At 37.1% G+C, this 17,597-nt stretch overlaps 1 protein-coding gene across 6 annotated transcripts in view; it reads right to left on the minus strand.

Annotated features, from left to right (window-relative positions):
* The window catches only part of znf280d (zinc finger protein 280D), a 40,152-nt gene that overhangs the window by 11,921 nt on the left and 10,634 nt on the right, over nucleotides 1-17,597 (minus strand). For all 6 annotated transcript variants that reach the window (XM_057843014.1, XM_057843005.1, XM_057842985.1 and 3 more), the window contains 11 exons: nucleotides 12,957-13,169; nucleotides 12,808-12,876; nucleotides 12,587-12,696; nucleotides 12,315-12,508; nucleotides 4,917-5,074; nucleotides 4,727-4,827; nucleotides 4,502-4,648; nucleotides 3,055-3,189; nucleotides 2,742-2,971; nucleotides 438-578; nucleotides 269-337 (listed from right to left, as the gene is read on the minus strand). In XM_057843014.1, coding sequence (XP_057698997.1) covers nucleotides 269-337; nucleotides 438-578; nucleotides 2,742-2,971; nucleotides 3,055-3,189; nucleotides 4,502-4,648; nucleotides 4,727-4,827; nucleotides 4,917-5,074; nucleotides 12,315-12,508; nucleotides 12,587-12,696; nucleotides 12,808-12,876; nucleotides 12,957-13,169 — 1,567 coding nt within the window. The remainder of the gene's footprint in view (nucleotides 1-268; nucleotides 338-437; nucleotides 579-2,741; nucleotides 2,972-3,054; nucleotides 3,190-4,501; nucleotides 4,649-4,726; nucleotides 4,828-4,916; nucleotides 5,075-12,314; nucleotides 12,509-12,586; nucleotides 12,697-12,807; nucleotides 12,877-12,956; nucleotides 13,170-17,597) is intronic.

A 17,597-nucleotide genomic window follows, 5' to 3' on the forward strand; every position in this document is an offset into this window, starting at 1 on the left:
AGGTAGCACTTAAAAGTGCTGTAGCGTGACAGTGAACTCAATTACTTTCATTATGTTAAAACCAAAAAGCCGTGTTGATTCAAGATGCAATGATGCAACTGCACCATCATTTCCTCTACACATATCAGTAAACAAAAAAAACAAAAAAACAAAAAAAAAACAAAAAAAAAAAACAATGAATGGTGGGACTTTATTTGACAAATGTATAGGTAAAAAACAGTGAATGAGAGGATAAGGAAACAATAAATATCAAACGCCAGAAACTTACTTCATTGCAGATGAATGTTTCTTATGGTCCACTTTGGAAAATCTGCTCTTGTTGACCATGCTGTGATATCTAAACAAAGAGGCAAAAACGTTGTTGACAACACGTAGCACCGAAACAATGAGTCTCAAATTATATATATATATAAAAATAAATAAATAAAAAAACTGACCTTATCATGTGATTTCCAATTGCAATTTTGCAACTCGTACGATAAGTGCATGCGCCACAAACGGAGGAAAACAGGAAGTGGGAAAAGAACTCATCGACTTTGTTGTTGCACTCGATGCAGGTGTAACAACCTCCGTTTACACTGAAATGTGTGGGGGGGGGGGGTGCATTAATACCTTGTCCTATGTTACTATTCTTCCTATGAACATAACAACCTGTGTTGTATGATAAAACCGTTTTTGATAACTGCGCACAGTTACTCCCATTGATAACACTGGTCAACACTAAATTTATTGTCCAAATTTTGTTAGCTGATTAATGATCCTTTTAATGTGCTAAATCAAAAAATCAAATTGGTTTCGCTCAATCTGGTCAACTTTCCGAACTACGCTAATGTACTTAACTATATGAATGTCTATTATTCAGTGTACAAAATTTTGTCTTTTGCAATATATATAATTAATACATTTGTACCTGTACTTACGAACGTCTCTACATACAGACTTTTTAGGTTAAGACACACCTCAACTGGAAAGTGCTTATTGTTATGAAAAAAATTTCAGGATAAAGTTAAAAAATACAGTATGGCTGATAGTCTAGCTTACTGAACGTAACATACATACAGCTGATCTGCCATTGGCTATCGCCTAGCATTGCAGGCATCCAATTGGCTAAGAGAGACCTCTATTGTATGTGTATATCCCAGCGTCCTCTTCATTCGCCCTTCGTGTTCCGACAGCTTTACACAAGTGTATAAACTTTTATCCTTGGTTTTTTACATTATGCCCGAATCTGATTTTATGTTTATTGTCCAATAGTCTATTCGTAACATGTATTGGTTACATGTTTTTATACTTGGTAAAACATTTATGTCTGAATTTTGGGGGGCTTTTAGGGCATTTACATGGAAAACGCATCTCTACTTACGGAATTTTCAGGTACGAAACTACTTCCAGAACCAATTAATTTCGTAAGTACAGGTACCACTGCATATACTTTCAGAGAAATGTTTCCCTTCCAAAACATGCTTTGAATGAGAAATATTTATAAAAAACAAAAAAAAAAAAAACAAACAACTGATGTTACCAAAATGTAATCAATTCAGTCAGAAAATCAGATATTTTAAAATTATTGTAAAAATCTGACCTGATTGCGTGAAACCATTGTCATTTTAGTTAAAAAAAAAAAAAAACACTACCATATTGGCCCGAATATAAGACGGCCCTGATTATAAGGCGACCCCCTCTTTTTCAAGACTCAAGTTTAAAAAAAGAACTTTTGAACACCAAATTAATTTTTATACAGAAAATAATTACAGTACATCTGAAACAAATGATTATAACAATATATTTGAGAGAAAAAGCATGTTATTTTGCCTCATTCAAATCTTAATATCTGAACATTTAAATATATAAACTAAAGTGCAAACACATTCGTAAATGAATGGCTTCTGGTTTTTGAAATGTAAATAAACCAATCTATTGTGATAAAACAACAAAATTGCAATAACTGCATTAACCATCAAAGTGAAGTCAAACTGTAACTGCAGTCTTGAAACAAATCTGAATAAGGAAAAACATTGCAATAAAATAATGCAAACTGGTTAAACTTGAGAGTAGCTGAGTTCTGTCATAACAGAACATCACTTCAATGATATTTGGCGCCATCTAGGGTCGTGAATGGGTATAACGTCTAGACCACAAATATAGGACAACCTCTCTTTTTCAGTCTAATTTCAATGCAAAAAACACCTTCTTATATTCAGGCCAATATGGTACTTTCAAAAACATTAAATTTGTAGACAGGTGTAATCATTTGTTTATGAATCAACTGCCATTATGTTCCAGATGCTTCCCAAAGGGAAAAAAAACAGTTTAGGATGTGTCTCAAACTAGGCCGCGCTCCATCTTGCTTGTTTGGAAACACGGTTTGAAAACACAATTTGCTGATATTGGCAAGAGAGAACATGCAATGTTGCTTTAGCCTTTAAAGGTCTGTGCTGAGTGAACATCAGAAGCTAGAAGTAATCCTAGCTTTAGCGTAGCATTCGCGTTAGCATTAGCGTCACAATAGCGAGCGTTCTTTTAAAAGACTGGCCAGTCTAAAGCAGAGCCGCTTGGCTTTTCTGGTCAGTAAATCTAGAGACTTAAATGCTCAGACAACTTTTTTTCGTCCAAAAGACTAAGACAAAAATTAAAAGTGGTGCCAAAAACAACATTGCTGGGGGTTCAATGTTTTAAGTTACACACAGCTCGATTTACTATAAAGTTATTATTATGTAATTTAAAAATTTCAGGTTACAAACCTTAGGCTTTTGAGTGACATGTTACAATTGGTAGTAGCATGCCCTTTCTTCTTTTGAGTTGTCTTGGCCTTTCCTACTTCAGAGCTGTTTCGCTTGGATTTCCCACAACCGCCAGTTGGTTTGGTTTTTGTGTTGTTGCTTAGCATTTCAGGAGTGAAAATTATAGCAGATGGATCCAACAAACTCGAAATGGAGGTCTTTTTGCCACTGAGTGAGGCTCGAATGGTCACCTGGAGAAATAAAACAGCAAACACAGGAATAAGATAGGCACACTTAACGAGACAAAGTATGATGGCGGTGAGCAGAATCACACCTTTGTCCCTGCAGGCAGGCCCTCCAGAACTAAAGGCTTTCTGAAAGTCTTGTGGACCTGTGCCCTGTGGTCTAGTCTATCTTTGTGGGTAAGGAAATTGAGTCGACATTTTCCACAGCGATGGATGCCTTTTCTCTGTAGCACAAAACAAATTGAATTGTACACTGTAAATTAGTATTGGTCAAATTTCTTCCCTCCCAAAAAACAAACAAGAAAAAAACATTTAATTTTATTACACGTGGCAACCTTCAAAAGAACAAAAAACACTTTTTATTTTAGGTCTTAAAGCTGTTTTTAAACTAATCTTGGATTCGGAATCCAAAATGGATGTTTCCTCTTCTAATTAGGTTTTTTTTCCTACAAAGCTTACCATAAGATTTAGTATGTATTTACTATATTTCACACAGGTGAACATATCTATGGTAGAAACATAATAGTACTGAATAAACATTGCCGTTATGCCCGTTTCATATTTTGTTGGATGTCAACATTTTTTTTTAATAAAACAAGCACAAATGTGAATTATGGCGTTTTTCACTTTCTTTTTTAAGAAAACAAGGATCTTTTGGTTAAAAAACTTGAGGTAGTAGACAAAAACTGATCATTTTCAAAAAGAGTCCAATGTTTTCAATCAGTTAAATACACTCCAGGTAAGGTCAACTGTAAAGCTCAGCATACATTAAAAGGAAAATTGTTCACCTTGTCACAAAAAAACCAAAAATATTTTTCAAGCAAGTGTTAGCCTAATGTCAATATACAACGGTAGACATGTATCACATACAAGCTACCAGTTGGAAAAAAAAACAAAAAAACAACTCCAGTGATCCCTCGCTACTTCGCGCTTCAATCTTTGCTCCATCGCGGATTTTTTTTTTTTTTTATTAAAAAATACACCTTTATTTAAAATGTTAAGATATATGCATGTATACATATACAAAACATTTTTATTTTATATTATATCTCATATCAATTATTACATTTGCAGTGCTTAAGGACAATTTAGCTATAACATATACATATAAGGGGTTTTTTTTGCTTTTGTTTTGTGTGGGTTATTTCTATACTTTGGTGGGAAACATGTCTGATATAATAATAAATAATACATTTTATTCCAAGCACCTTTCAACACACTGTACAAGAGATGGATTAAAAATTAACAAACTCAAATAAAAGTACAATAAAAGAAATAAAAAATGAAGAGGTCCAGACAGAACAGAGCTAATGATTAAGGTGGGTAGGAAAGATTGAAGAGGTGTGTTTTGAGTCAGGATTTGAAAAGTGGGAGCAGCGATATGTTGTGAAGCTCGAGGGTAGCTAGTTACTTATGTAATTAGTAGGACATTTTCTGAAATGTCATGTTTTTGTTGCTGTTTGATGTCATCTGTTTAATTCTTTATTATTATTTTTATTCATTCATTATAAGCATATTTGTAAAGCAGTGTCCTACCTGATGTTTCATGAAGTGTTGCATGTACCTCTGACTACTTCTCAGGACTCTGAGACAAAAAGGGCACAGCAGGTTTTTCGTGTTAACATGGACACTTCGGAAATGTGTCTCCACCTCCGAGAAAAAGGAAGATCTGTAGTTGCACACCTGTGCGGAGGACAAAGACATGATTTAGTCCATACCATAATGTGGATAAGGTATGCGAAGGTTTCTGAGGCAGCAGACCTGACAGACATACGGCATCTCCCCAGGCTTGTGGTTGTCTTTCATGTGCTCAAGGAGGACTTGCTCAGACTCAAACGCAAGCTCACATATCTTGCAATTAGCTGAAAATGAGGATAATGAAGTAAAGGTGGTCACTTAAGGCTATGCACAGAAGTGGAACAACACCAAACAATGTCTCAATGTGACATACTAGAAGATTCGATGGGACTGTGAGCGCTTTCGATATGGCACTGCAGCTGAAATGGAGTCATGTACTGGCGGTAGCAATGCTGGCAAGTTGTGTGGCACTCCAGGCTTTCATTGCTCTGCTTCTCCAGCTCCAGGTGGTGCTTCATGTGGTTCATGAACCTGGAACAGAGAAACAGAACACGAATCACCTAAACGCCAATGTGTGAATTGTTTTTCCACCTTTCTCTGTGACAGCAGTTAAGCTGAATTTATACTTGCGTGGATATCACTTTGAAAACGGCGCACGCAGTTTGCCTATTAACATCATAAAAAGTGTGATTGTACCTAAATATGACGTGTGTATAGTCATTCTGGAAGTTGTACACCAAGGTTAGATTCGGTGCATGCATGCAACAAATCCTAATTTCAAAATTAGACAATACTTCACCAGTGACAGCAGGTGAGACAAGCAATCAGCAGCAAAAAGTAAAGTTTGTTGTATTTCTTTACATTGGAAGATTATTTTTAGCCTAACTTGTCTGTACTGTTAATGTACATAGCTAATGCTTAGTTGTATGCTTTTTCAGTTTTATAGTTCTAAATTGGGCAATGGCCAGAGCAAAGACAGCATATCGGGCGCATAGGTTGCACCCGCATTTTTTAGACGAAAATTTTGGTAAAAAAATGTGTAATCTGTATACGGGTATATACGGTGTATAATATCAGTTTTACAAGTTGCTATATTTGACATGAGATGAATATATCAGTGTGTGCCACCGCTTATGAAATGTGTCAACATTAATGCATTTTGTCCACTTACAAAACACCAGGATTTATGCAATACATCGAAACCTGCATATTATGTCAGAGCTCTTGCATACACGATTATATTCTGAAATGGTAGAAAATTTTTAAGGGTGGATATGTTTATAGAAATAACAAGAAATAACAATTTTCATTTCAATTAATACCCATTTTCTATGGAGTCACAGGAGTGCCAAAATTAAAAATAAATAAATAAATAAATAAATAAATTAATAAACAAATATAAAGAGAAATAAATGCATAAATATATAAATAAATGAATAGGTAAATAAATGAACAAATAAATAAATAAATATAAAGAGAAATAAATATATAAATGAATAAAAATATAACGGTATACTTTGTCATTGACATTAACTTTTGGTCATTAACAACCACAAACGGAAAAAACAATGACAATATTTTTCATTAACTTTTATTTTCTGTCATTGAACACCACAAACGGAAAAAACAATGACAATTGTATTTTTTGCCTTTGCCTTTTCTGTTTGGCTTTTACATTGTCATTGTCACTTGTCGATCACCTTTCCTCTTGGGAATGTAAATGGCAAATGCGCAGAGAAGCGGTCTGTCAATCAAATGACGTTGGCCGGGGCTTTCCAACCAGGAATAGTAGTCGATAACTGATTATTCCTAGTTTACCTGAAGGAAAGTGACGTCAGTTATCGAGTTGCACGCGCGGTTTTTACGGAAAGGATAGAGTGGATAGATATGGACTTTTTACGTGATAGGTTCAACGATAGAAGTACATTTTTCTAGACAGGTAAAAAAATATATTATAAAATATATTATTCGACACACATGCTAGACCAATCAAAGAATAATTATTTTCTATGTCCGAATCTTCGCGTTTATAAGTAGCGTAGTGCAGTCACACAAAACAGCCGCGGTCGCGCTTGGGTAGCCGTACGGCGCATGTGCGGAAAGTTAAACCAGGAATAATCAGTTATCGACTACTATTCCTGGTTGGAAAGCCCCTCCCAGCGTCATTTGATTGACAGACCGTTTCTCTGCGCATTTGCTATTTACATTCCCGAAGAGGAAAGGCGATCGACAAATGACAATGACAATGTGAAAGCCAAACAGAAAAGGCAAAGGCAAAAAATACAATTGTCATTGTTTTTTCCGTTTGTGGTGTTCAATGACAGAAAGTAAAAGTCAATGAAAAGTATTGTCATTGTTTTTTCCGTTTGTGGTTGTTAATGACCAAAAGTTAATGTCAATGACAAAGTATACAGTTATATTTTTATTCATTTATATATTTATTTCTCTTCATATTTATTTATTCGTTCATTTATTTACCTATTCATTTATTTATATATTTATGTATTTATCAGGCATGAAAATGGGTCAGAGGTTAAAAAGGTGAGTAGGGTGTGGAGGAAATATGTTCCGGCGTTCTGCCAAAATGTCCTCAGTCAGCAAAACGTCCTACATGAGGCGAATTTGAAAATTTAAATTTTTCACATAAGGCTTATTATTCGAGTTAGCGGAGGTTTAATTAGCTGAAGGAGTTGATTTCAACCACCATTGACTCGCGCTAGCTTAGCCACTCCGGAGCCCTGAAACTAACAAATAACATTCAAACTGCACAGAATTTGTTCAAATCAACTCCAACAACTAATTAAACCCCAGCAAACTCAAAGATTAAGCCTAATGTAAAAAATTCTGAACTTCCCCTTTAAAATAAAGACCAGTGAATATGGCCATTAAAATCTTGTCTATAAAAGTTTTAGAGCAATAAAACAAACAACAAAAATGAATTAAATGAACCAGAATCGTTGAAAGTATTTCATAATGGGTCCAAATTATTTTTCGAACAGATCATGTTACTATAGCACCTTAGAGACAGCCGTTTGCTTTGCTTAGCCAAAACTACAGCTGAGGAGGCAAGATGGATATTTAGAATTTCTTTAAACCTAAGCTTTCAAAACCTTCAACAACAACTGAGCTTGAACCGAGTATTGAGCACGAGCAGTATTTAAAAGTCCTGGCTGTCTTGTTACCTGTTGTGCTGTAATTCCAAGTGGTGCTTGAATTGGATGCTTTTAGCGGTCGACAGTCTTTTTGACCCAGCGCAAAGTTCGCAGCGCACAGAGATATTTTTGTCGTCTTTACTGGACAAAAATGTGAAGTACTGGCTGTGTTTCCAGTGTGCAAATGCAGCCGTTTGTAGTATATCTCCCGCCTATTTCATTGTATCCTGGAAAGGTAGCAAGGCTATATTGTTTTGGCTGCAAACTCCCAGCACTCATGGCTCAAGCATCATGGTAATACACGTGACCCGTTTTTTTTCCATCCCCGATTAGAAAATGTGACATGTGATGTCACTCCCATGACTACAGTATTCTTTTTTCTACATACATAATGGGGCAATAACAAAATAGTAACGCACAGGCATCAAGGAAAGTTACTTTAATAAGATTACCGATTTAGAAAATGAACGCGTTACATTGCTCTTTACTGAAAGTAATCAGATTACAGTTACGCATTACTCACATAACGCGTTACTGACAACACTGCTTTTATATTACCATTAAATACACAAGCTTGACGCTAACTTAACGGGAGCTATTTTTTCACCGGAGATTTGGCTAGCTGTCATACCGCAAGATATGAAAACGATTGAAACCATTACTCACCAATTTCAATATGCTGGCAAATGCATTCATCTAAAAAAAAAATTGAGAGTGAGACCTGTCCTCGTCCAGCGAATGTGAATTTGTGCTTAGGACAATATCATCTGTCGCAATTAGCGATCTTTGACGCTTTTCCCCCCCCTGCATTCAAACTTGTTTCTCTCTCAGTGGCTGTGATTAACCATAATGAAGTTGCTCTCCTAGCTAAGCTCTCCTAGCTAAGCCTTGCCTATCATTCGTCTTTGTAAGTTTTTAGTAACTTTGTGTATTGAATTTGAAAGGAAAATGTGTGTTTTGTTTTTGGCGAACTTTTTCATGAAGCTAAACTGTTGAAGCTACTCACACGTTGAAAATACGATTGTACAACGTTTTAAATGTATTCATTTGGTATATTTCAGTTACCACGATTTGAGGGCTCAATAAATTGAAGAAAAGTACGCGTTGTGTTTGGAGTGTTTGTTTTTGGGTTTGCTGGAATAGCGTCACTGACACACGCAGCATCAAACAGGGGAAGGGGTAAGCGCTGCCGCACCAAGCCACTGCTGGCTGCATTTTTGACACATGAAAAATAACGAATACGTACTACTTGTATGACGGAAAATTTTAGTGGTTTTGTAACCGCGACGTTTTCATAGCATGGTAAACCGTGAAGGTAACCGGCACATGCCTACACCTGACCCCCCCCCCCCCATACCTGTTAAGTTGTAGAAATTGCAAATAGGGAGATTTCTGTTTGCCAACCCCGATGACGCACGCGCGCGCGACAATCACTATGACAAAATGCAACCATTTTTTTTCAAGTTCATTTTGGTCACAACACTTGTGTAAAAATTAACTACACTGTCAAAGAACCTCTTTTTGGTGGCATCAGAGATAGTCTTCAACTTGCTCCATGTATTGTCTGGCATCATGTGATACTGCTATGTTGCCTGTGTCATGCCAGTTCTCCTTGTTCCTGTAATCAACATCTAGGATATCCTCAGCTTTCCTGATCACATCCATTTGCACAAATTTGGACATCAGCTTCCTCAGCAGCCTCTTCATCTCATCAACCATCACTCCAATTAGGATTTCGTCAGACTAAATCAGCAAGATTAAAAACATTAATTACATCATTTAGAAAATTAATCATATTTGTTTTTAAAAGTATCTTTGTCATGGCAGTTTTTTAATTGAATTGTAACCTAGAATTGAAACTTTATATTTTTTGTTTCAGCACAGTAATAATGATATAATGTAATAAAGTGTATAGTATACACTTTAGCTTTAGCATAATAGCGAATCTAAATGATTAAACTTCAAGTAAGTAACGATATGCTTTCTCACTTAAATTCATATATTGTGGGGGTAGGACCGCAGTGGTTTAATATTCCATTATGTTTGATCCACGAAAACACAGAGTAAAGCAGCGACTTCTTCCTCATCGTTCTCCCATCATTAGCTCTAATGCTATTAGCATTAGGCTAGTTAGCTATCGCTGGCAGGTAAGACTTACGGCAATTACGTTGACGAACGTCGTTTTTCCCGAATACTGGAGACCGACCAGGGTCAGCTCCATCTCTTCCTTCCAAAATAAAGACTTGAACCAGTCTAAAAGCCGGTTTATTAGTGCCAGCATCTTGGGAAGTCGGTGGTGCTTCGCCTCTTCCCTCCCTGTCAGATGATTGGTTGGGCTTTTCCAGCTCTGAAGGGGAGTGAGGGCAGGGAAGTCGGAGACGGCCAGGCTATTCGTTGTTGGTCACTTTCCGAATCGGGCCGAATGGTATCGTTACAAAACGGTGACAAACAAAAACGTAAAAAAAAAAAAAAAAAAATGACATTTTTGGAAAATCGGGAGATTTGGCTTTCTAATCGTGAGGCGTGAGCATTGGGGTCAAAATCGGGAGTCTCCCGACCAAATCGTAAAACTTAACAGGTCTGCCCCCCCAACCCCCCTTAAAAAGTTTCTCCTCGGATCTACACGATTCACGTAGGTCATCCTTTTTGACTTCAAAACGGCGAATTTCGCCGAAAGGTGAGCGATTTTCATGCCTGATTTATTTATCTTCATATTTATTTATTCATTTATTTATTTATTTTTAATTTTGGCACTCCTGTGACTCCATAATTTTCACCTAAATTGCATGGATTTTTACATATTGGCCAGATACCGTTCCTCAAAAACTAAAGCCAATTGACACTTTTGACCTCATTTTTCATTTTTAGTGACCCAAATGTATTAAAGTCTCACTACTTTTATTCAGGAAACATTTTGCTTGTAGACCAGAGTTACAGTTAGTTTTGCTCTGACTAATAAACAGCAACAATAAATGCATCCATGGCTATGTGCGGCAACTGCCCTAATGAAGTCAAATACATTTTCCAGTCTTTACTTTCTGCTACCTCAGCTCCCTCAAGAAAATATCTTGTGGGTATGACTTTTGACCTGAAAATTGAGAAGGCAATTGAGGCAGAGATGTGCTTCCCCATTAAAAGCCGCTGACAAAGGCTTTTTTAAATTTCAAGCATTCCTACCACAGACAGTTAATCAAAGAAATGGTTAGAACACCACCTAAGCTAGCACCCACTTTTCATCTTTTTGCCCAAAAATGTAAACAGTCCATTACTGTCATCCAGTTTATTGTTTATGAGAGCTTGTAAGCCTGCGTTCAGAGAAACTACGCCCTCGCCCGCCTCCCTTCTGTCACACTGCACAAGTGCAATGGACCTATCGCAAAACCACACCTCCAAATCACAAAAGTCTGACATCTAGCCTTAGATTTGCATAGGAATACTGTGTGTGCTCGTGACTTAAAACATCTTTTTCCTAACTTTAAAATAGCAAAAAAAACCGATGGTTTAATGCTGTGCGTAGGGTACCTGTAATTTTGACACCAGTCACCCTGGGAGATTGGGGGGAGGAATTTTTTGGTGCCTTTTTCAAAGCCTAAAATAAGGCTCGCCAAATATACGCTATGGTTAAGGCTCTGTTGATGACCACATAAACAACTGAATGTCAAGACAGTCACCCAAGGACACTTATGCTTGCTCAAGTTAATGATCGATTTGTAAAAAAATATATTTGATAGTAGTAAAAACAAAGACTTAATTATTAACGTTAGTTTGCCAACATTTGAATGCCTATTTGTTTACTAGCCTGTCACTACACAAGTAGAATAAAATATAACTAAGCTGTCAAGACCCCACCACTGAAAGTCCAAAGTAAACACCAAAACTTTCTATAAAAAAGGAATATGTACTTACTGTTTGTTTGGTCACAGACGCACACGAAGTAAAGTTCTCCTCATAAACACACCTAGCATTTGGCTGCGGTCAACTCGAATGCACACCGCTCTCTCAATGTTGAGCATTTAATTACATCGTATTCATGTTGCACATGTATGTTTATGATGTAAGTTGTGTATTTAGCAACTCTGGATAATATTGAGAATCCAACTGAATGTTAAAGACTGCTTATTTATCGCCACAAAAGCTTCGGAAGAAAAATCTGACAGAACACATTACATAACGTTACTAAGTAGCTAACGTTATAGCTATATAGATATTTGGCCTTTGGAGTTTCTCATTTTTTCGTTGGCAGTGATAACATTTCGCCTCATTTATAATAATGGTCTCCTCTTGTAAAGTTTAACACCATGGACATACCACTCCACCGCATACTGCAACCCTCTCTATCTGCTTCTAAAAAAGAATCTCGACAACCGCAAATTTCATGAATGATACTTTTATTTTTTAGTAAAAGCAAATTCACATTAATTTCCCTTTTGCTGCAGGTTCTCTCCCAGTGCTTTGTAAGCTACCAAGGCACCAGGTTTTTCGTTGTATTTTGTTGTGAAAAACTAAATTAAAATTTAAAGTTATGTTTTGAGGTCAGCTAAGAGAACGGAAAAAAAATTTCGTGAGCACAACCCACAGTCAGTGCAAGTCGAAGGTTTTCGTGTTTAACATGAACTTACTTGATGTTGCTCTTGAGAACTTTCAAGCAGCTCTGACACTTGAAAGTGATATCGCTCCTCGGTGCAGACACTTTCGGACAATTGCCCTCAAAACGGCCATAGTAGAAGTCAGACACTAACATGATGCGTTTATTCAAGACAGCGTTATCAGCTGGTGGAGACACAGCGCCACCTTCAGTTCTAGCCTTGCAACTCTGAAACAAGTGATTTTCACGTTAAAATCCACATGGCACCATTAAACATTGACTGATAATAAACACAAACATACTTACAGCCAAATGACGATTCAATTGAATGAAATCTTCATTACAATTTGGGCATTTTCTCTTTGCTTCTCCATTTTCCAATGAACCAGGAGTGTTTCCTTGTCCGACAGGAAAAGCTATTTAAAAAAAAAAAAAAAAAAAGACTGCTTAGAAATCTGGGGGAAGCAGGGGTTCACTTTTGTTCATGGTATGTGGCAACAAGAGTTTTTAACACGGTAAAAACTTACAAACGTCAGCTTTGAATCTCTTTGCATCAGTGTCCATTTGATTTGGTGGCACCACCCGCTTCACAGTCTCTGGTGCACACAAGAACAAGAGAAAATAGGCATTGATTTCAAAATGCTGAAAAGATTAATCAAGCCTCTCAAGAATGCACCTTTGTTAGCTTTAACAGGCAAGGAGATGGTCTGCAGAGAGGTGCCCTGGTTGACTTGCAGGAGCTGGGGTTTGGCTGTATAAACAGTGGGGCTCTGCACGTTAGCCAATGTCACAACATTGTTTTGGATCTGCTGCACATGAGGCCGATGGACGACACCGGGTATCGCAGTGACTGGAGTGACATGCTGGATAAGCTGTTGCGACTGAGGGGCTAAAAGTACAAAATACTCATTACAAACCCTTAAGAGCACATTCAAAACTATTGCAAATGCTCATATCGCATTTTTTCTTTCAAATTGTGGTCAAGTGAATTAATAAATGTGTTGCTAAATACATCCAATTAGAATAAAGCAAATCCCTCTATTTTGATAGGTAAGGGTGTCACAGTTTACGCGATGTATTGAATGAACCGTTTTGGTTTTGTATGTTCAGTTCGGTTCACTTGCATACTGGTTCAATTTTATGTTTTTTTCTTCTTCATAAAATGTATTATGTGTGCGGAACTGAGGTCCTGTGAGATTTTCCACACGGACGCCTTAAGAGCTCTGAAAATAAGTCATTTAGACTTTACAGCCTGTAAAGTCCTGTAAATTACAAGCATGACAGATGCAAAGGAAAAACTCGAGCAAAAAGACATCTTTCTTCACTACTGTTTGGCCAGCCGACGAGCGCCTGGGCCGCAGCCGGCTAGAGACGCTACTGCCGGTGCTGTTGAACATGTTTTGTCTTCCTTGTTCAACTTACTAATGGACAAAGGCAAGTGGATAAATCTATAGTTGCCCTTAAATAAATCAGGTCTCCAAGTCTTTCTTTTTTCGCATCCTGATACCCTGTAATGCTGGTATAGTTTGAATGTGAGCCAAATGTGAGCTCTGGAACGCTCTACCGCCCAATATACGAAACTTCTCTCACACTCTTCAAATCCATACTCAAAACCCACCTATTCAAATTATCATACCCAGTTCGACCTCTATTCTGCTCCGTATTGTCTTTTTAATTTTTTGTTACCTGATTTTGCTTTCGATGTCTTCTACGTCGACTTTTATTTGCTATTCTTGTACAGTGACCTTTGGTGTTTAGAAAGGAGCTTTGAAATAAAAAGCATGATTATTATCATTTTTAACTAAATAGGTATAATCTCACCGAATTCATTCACATAGGTATGGCTGAGCAGCAAGGCTATCTATTACTGCAGCCATAAAACTATCACACAGTGACTATAATAGGGCTTCAGCTATCGAATATTTTAGTAATCGAGTAATCGACTGAAAATTCTATCGATTAATCGAGTAATCGGATAAAACATTTTTTTTTTTTTAGGTAAAGAGCAATTATAAATATAGATGAGAAAATAACACATTTCATCTAATATTGAACCATTTTCAGTCAATCAATGTCTGTATTTTCGATGTACATTGTTGAAAAGAGCCAACAATTGCATCTCAAATGTGACAACAACAAAAAAAGACTAATTCACTGCTTTCACTCAAAAAACTTTTAGATCTTATAAAAAATTTCTTACCTAAAAATGTAATTATGCTTGATAACACACATCACTTAAAAGTAGGTGTTTTTCCCACGTGTTTCAATTGAATTTCCACTTGTGTCAAGCTATAAGTTCTAGTTAAGTTTTAAATTAGTCTAAACTGTAAGTCCTGATAAATTTTGAGTTTTTGCAGTGTTCAAAATAAATGCTGTGCTGTATTGGAGCACATTAGGCACCAGTGCTACTTGGTGTTTTATCCAGCAATGACTACTGAGCTAAAATTGACAGTTAGCATTATTAAGTTTTTATTTTACACCCGAATCACTCTACAGTGCATTTTTCACAGATTAAATAAAGCCTGTATGAAAGAGTTAGCCACGCATCGACAGTGGTCATAATGAATAGAAACCTAGCCCTCCGCAGGGATAACGTTTTGTGAGCGAGTGACAGTAACGTTAATCTTATTCATGAGCGCTGAGAAGTGTACTGCTTTAAGATGGCGGCTGTTTTATTAACGCCGCCGAGTCGGCCATTTCACATCTAGTTCTACGTACATGTGATATCTATCACACGCATCAGACGCGACCTGCTACCATGTTGCTACCACCGTAGCAACATGTGGGCGTAGTTTTTAGCAACGTCGGCGCAGTTTGTAACTGCTGTCGGCTGTAGTAAGGTATTTTTTTTATTGCTTCTTCCTCTACGCACATGACGTCAGCGCGTTGTCCCGTGTGAAAAGTAGTCCGGGCAAAACGTGATGCTTTGAGCTGGCAAAATTAAACAATTCCTCGAGGTGAATAAAATTACTCGGATCAGTTTATAAACTCGAGTTACTCAAGTTGCTCGAGTATTCGTTTCAGCTCTAGACTAGAGCAGGGCGGTAAACCGAAAATTTACCGTCACCGAAATTCTTAACGATGACCGACGTAATTTTGACCATGTCGGTAAATTCGGTAAATTAATAAAACAAGAAAATATAGTCTTTTCATCCCGCTTTGATTCTGTGTTGTCCGTCTATGTTCATTCCCCTTTAAGAAACCGTCAATGGGCTTACGTAGGGAGTCACGTGATCATCAAGGAGCCAATCAAACAAAAGCCCAGTAAGCTAACGCTAGCAGCTAACGCTACAAGCAAAACGTGATGGAGTGTGGCTTAAGGGAGGTTCACCAAACTTTTAACCGACATTTAGTAGACTCTTAGTGGCATCCAGACGGGCTTTCACCCGCTGTCCTCCCTGCTGTTCTCACAATTTCCGGAGATGGTGCTTTCAGTGCTTTCTACTGGTAGCCAGGCTAACGCTAGCTAGCGGCTAACGCTACAAATGAACGTGATGTAGTCGGATAGCGGCTCTAACTTGTCGAAACGGCTGAACTTAATGAGTGGATTGGGCACGGACTGCATCTAGCAATTACTATGTGGCATTATTTTGTATCTGTCTGTGTGTGATTCCTCTGATAGCTTTTGTGATGGTAAAGCATTCAGCTTAAAGTACAATCCAACGGCGAAACTTATAATGACCGAGAAATGGCCCCAGCTATTTTTCTGTATGTGCTTATTTCTGTGTCATTATTGCTATCATAAAATCTTAAGCGTTTCATTTGAAGAAGATCAATATAGCTTTAATGTGTGTGTGTCTCTCTCTGTTTGTTTGGGGTTTCATTTGTGCGTGCATTTATTAAAAAATGCACTGGGGGGGACCCTGAAACCATAATGTAAACACTTGTATTTAATAATTATGTCACAGCAGCCATTAACAAGTTGTCTTTTTGAAGTGTACTGTTCAAGCTGCAAGTCATTTGTGTTACAATGACATGTTTGCACAGGCATATTGATTTTGATAATGTACATTGTTCAAGTCATACACGCTGTTATAAATGTTCATACTTGAATTCTTATTGCTTACATTACATTTTTATAAACTTAATGTTTAGACTGCATGTACAATTGTTAAATACAGTATATGAAATTGAATGCTGTAAATAAATCAACAAGAAACAGTTAATCTGTATTTCATGCATTGATTCAGATTTTCAAATTATATAACAGTACGCTTGGGCGAATTTATCGTCATTTATCGTTATCGAGATAAATCTGCTCAATTTATCGTGATACATGTTTAAGGCCATATCGCCCAGCCCTACTCTAGACTATAATAAATAGCAATAAAAGTTGCTACATTAACTTACTAAAGCACAGCAGACATTATCATCGTAAACACTATGTTGCATTCGCGAAATAATAAAAATATATAAGAAGCGCACCCACACTATTTGCTCATAGTAAGGACCAAAATGTGAGCGAGTTAGTGCTAACACGTGCTAATGCGCATAACCGACTTTAGACGAGATCGGCAGACAAGATCAGATATATTCTTAGTGAGCGAAAGTGGGATCAAATCATGTGACATGAGTGCTGAGCGATATGACGATATATATTGCCAAAATGGTAGTGAAAGATGCATCTTCCTTAAGATCCTCAATTTTAATAATATAAACATGCTTCAGTCAAATTTACAGGTGATATTTGTTAAACCACTGATGAGAAACGGCCACTAGATATTCCTATACCAGCAAATCAGTGGTGTGATAAATCACCACACAACACAAACTTATGATGTATAAATAGAACTAACAGTTAACTCATCAGCTGCCATTATTGGTGACAGACTTCCAATCCATTTGAGCTGGTAGGGTTGGCATTGAATGATCATGTTTTAGTGCGATTGACAGTGATTGATGTTTAAACAATTTGAACTGGGAGGGCAGCGATCACCCCCACGCCCTCAGTTCAAATTGATTAGACATCTTTTTCTTCATCAGCTAATTAATGATATACTAAATCATGGCTGGAATTTTGTTATCATGATAAAAATGCAGCACTATATAACAGTCAGTGGCAAAATGTCACGGCTTGAAATAACCTTACAAGCATTAAGTACAGTTTAGAGCCACAAAAACATATACACTTCAAGTGTTGGCATAAGTAAGATGCTATACAAAATAGCAACTATTTTCACGGGTAAAAATAGTGGTGTTTGAGTGACAGTTGAATATTGAGAGAGGCCAGATTATTTAAATTTGGGAGATGTTAATAACACTCTGTGGTGTTTCAAAAATTAACACATTTATTTTTACTTCGCAGAATCCTTTAATA

The sequence above is a fragment of the Corythoichthys intestinalis genome, chromosome 1 (genome assembly GCF_030265065.1).
Source record: "Corythoichthys intestinalis isolate RoL2023-P3 chromosome 1, ASM3026506v1, whole genome shotgun sequence".
In the NCBI taxonomy this organism is placed as follows: Eukaryota; Metazoa; Chordata; class Actinopteri; order Syngnathiformes; family Syngnathidae; genus Corythoichthys; species Corythoichthys intestinalis.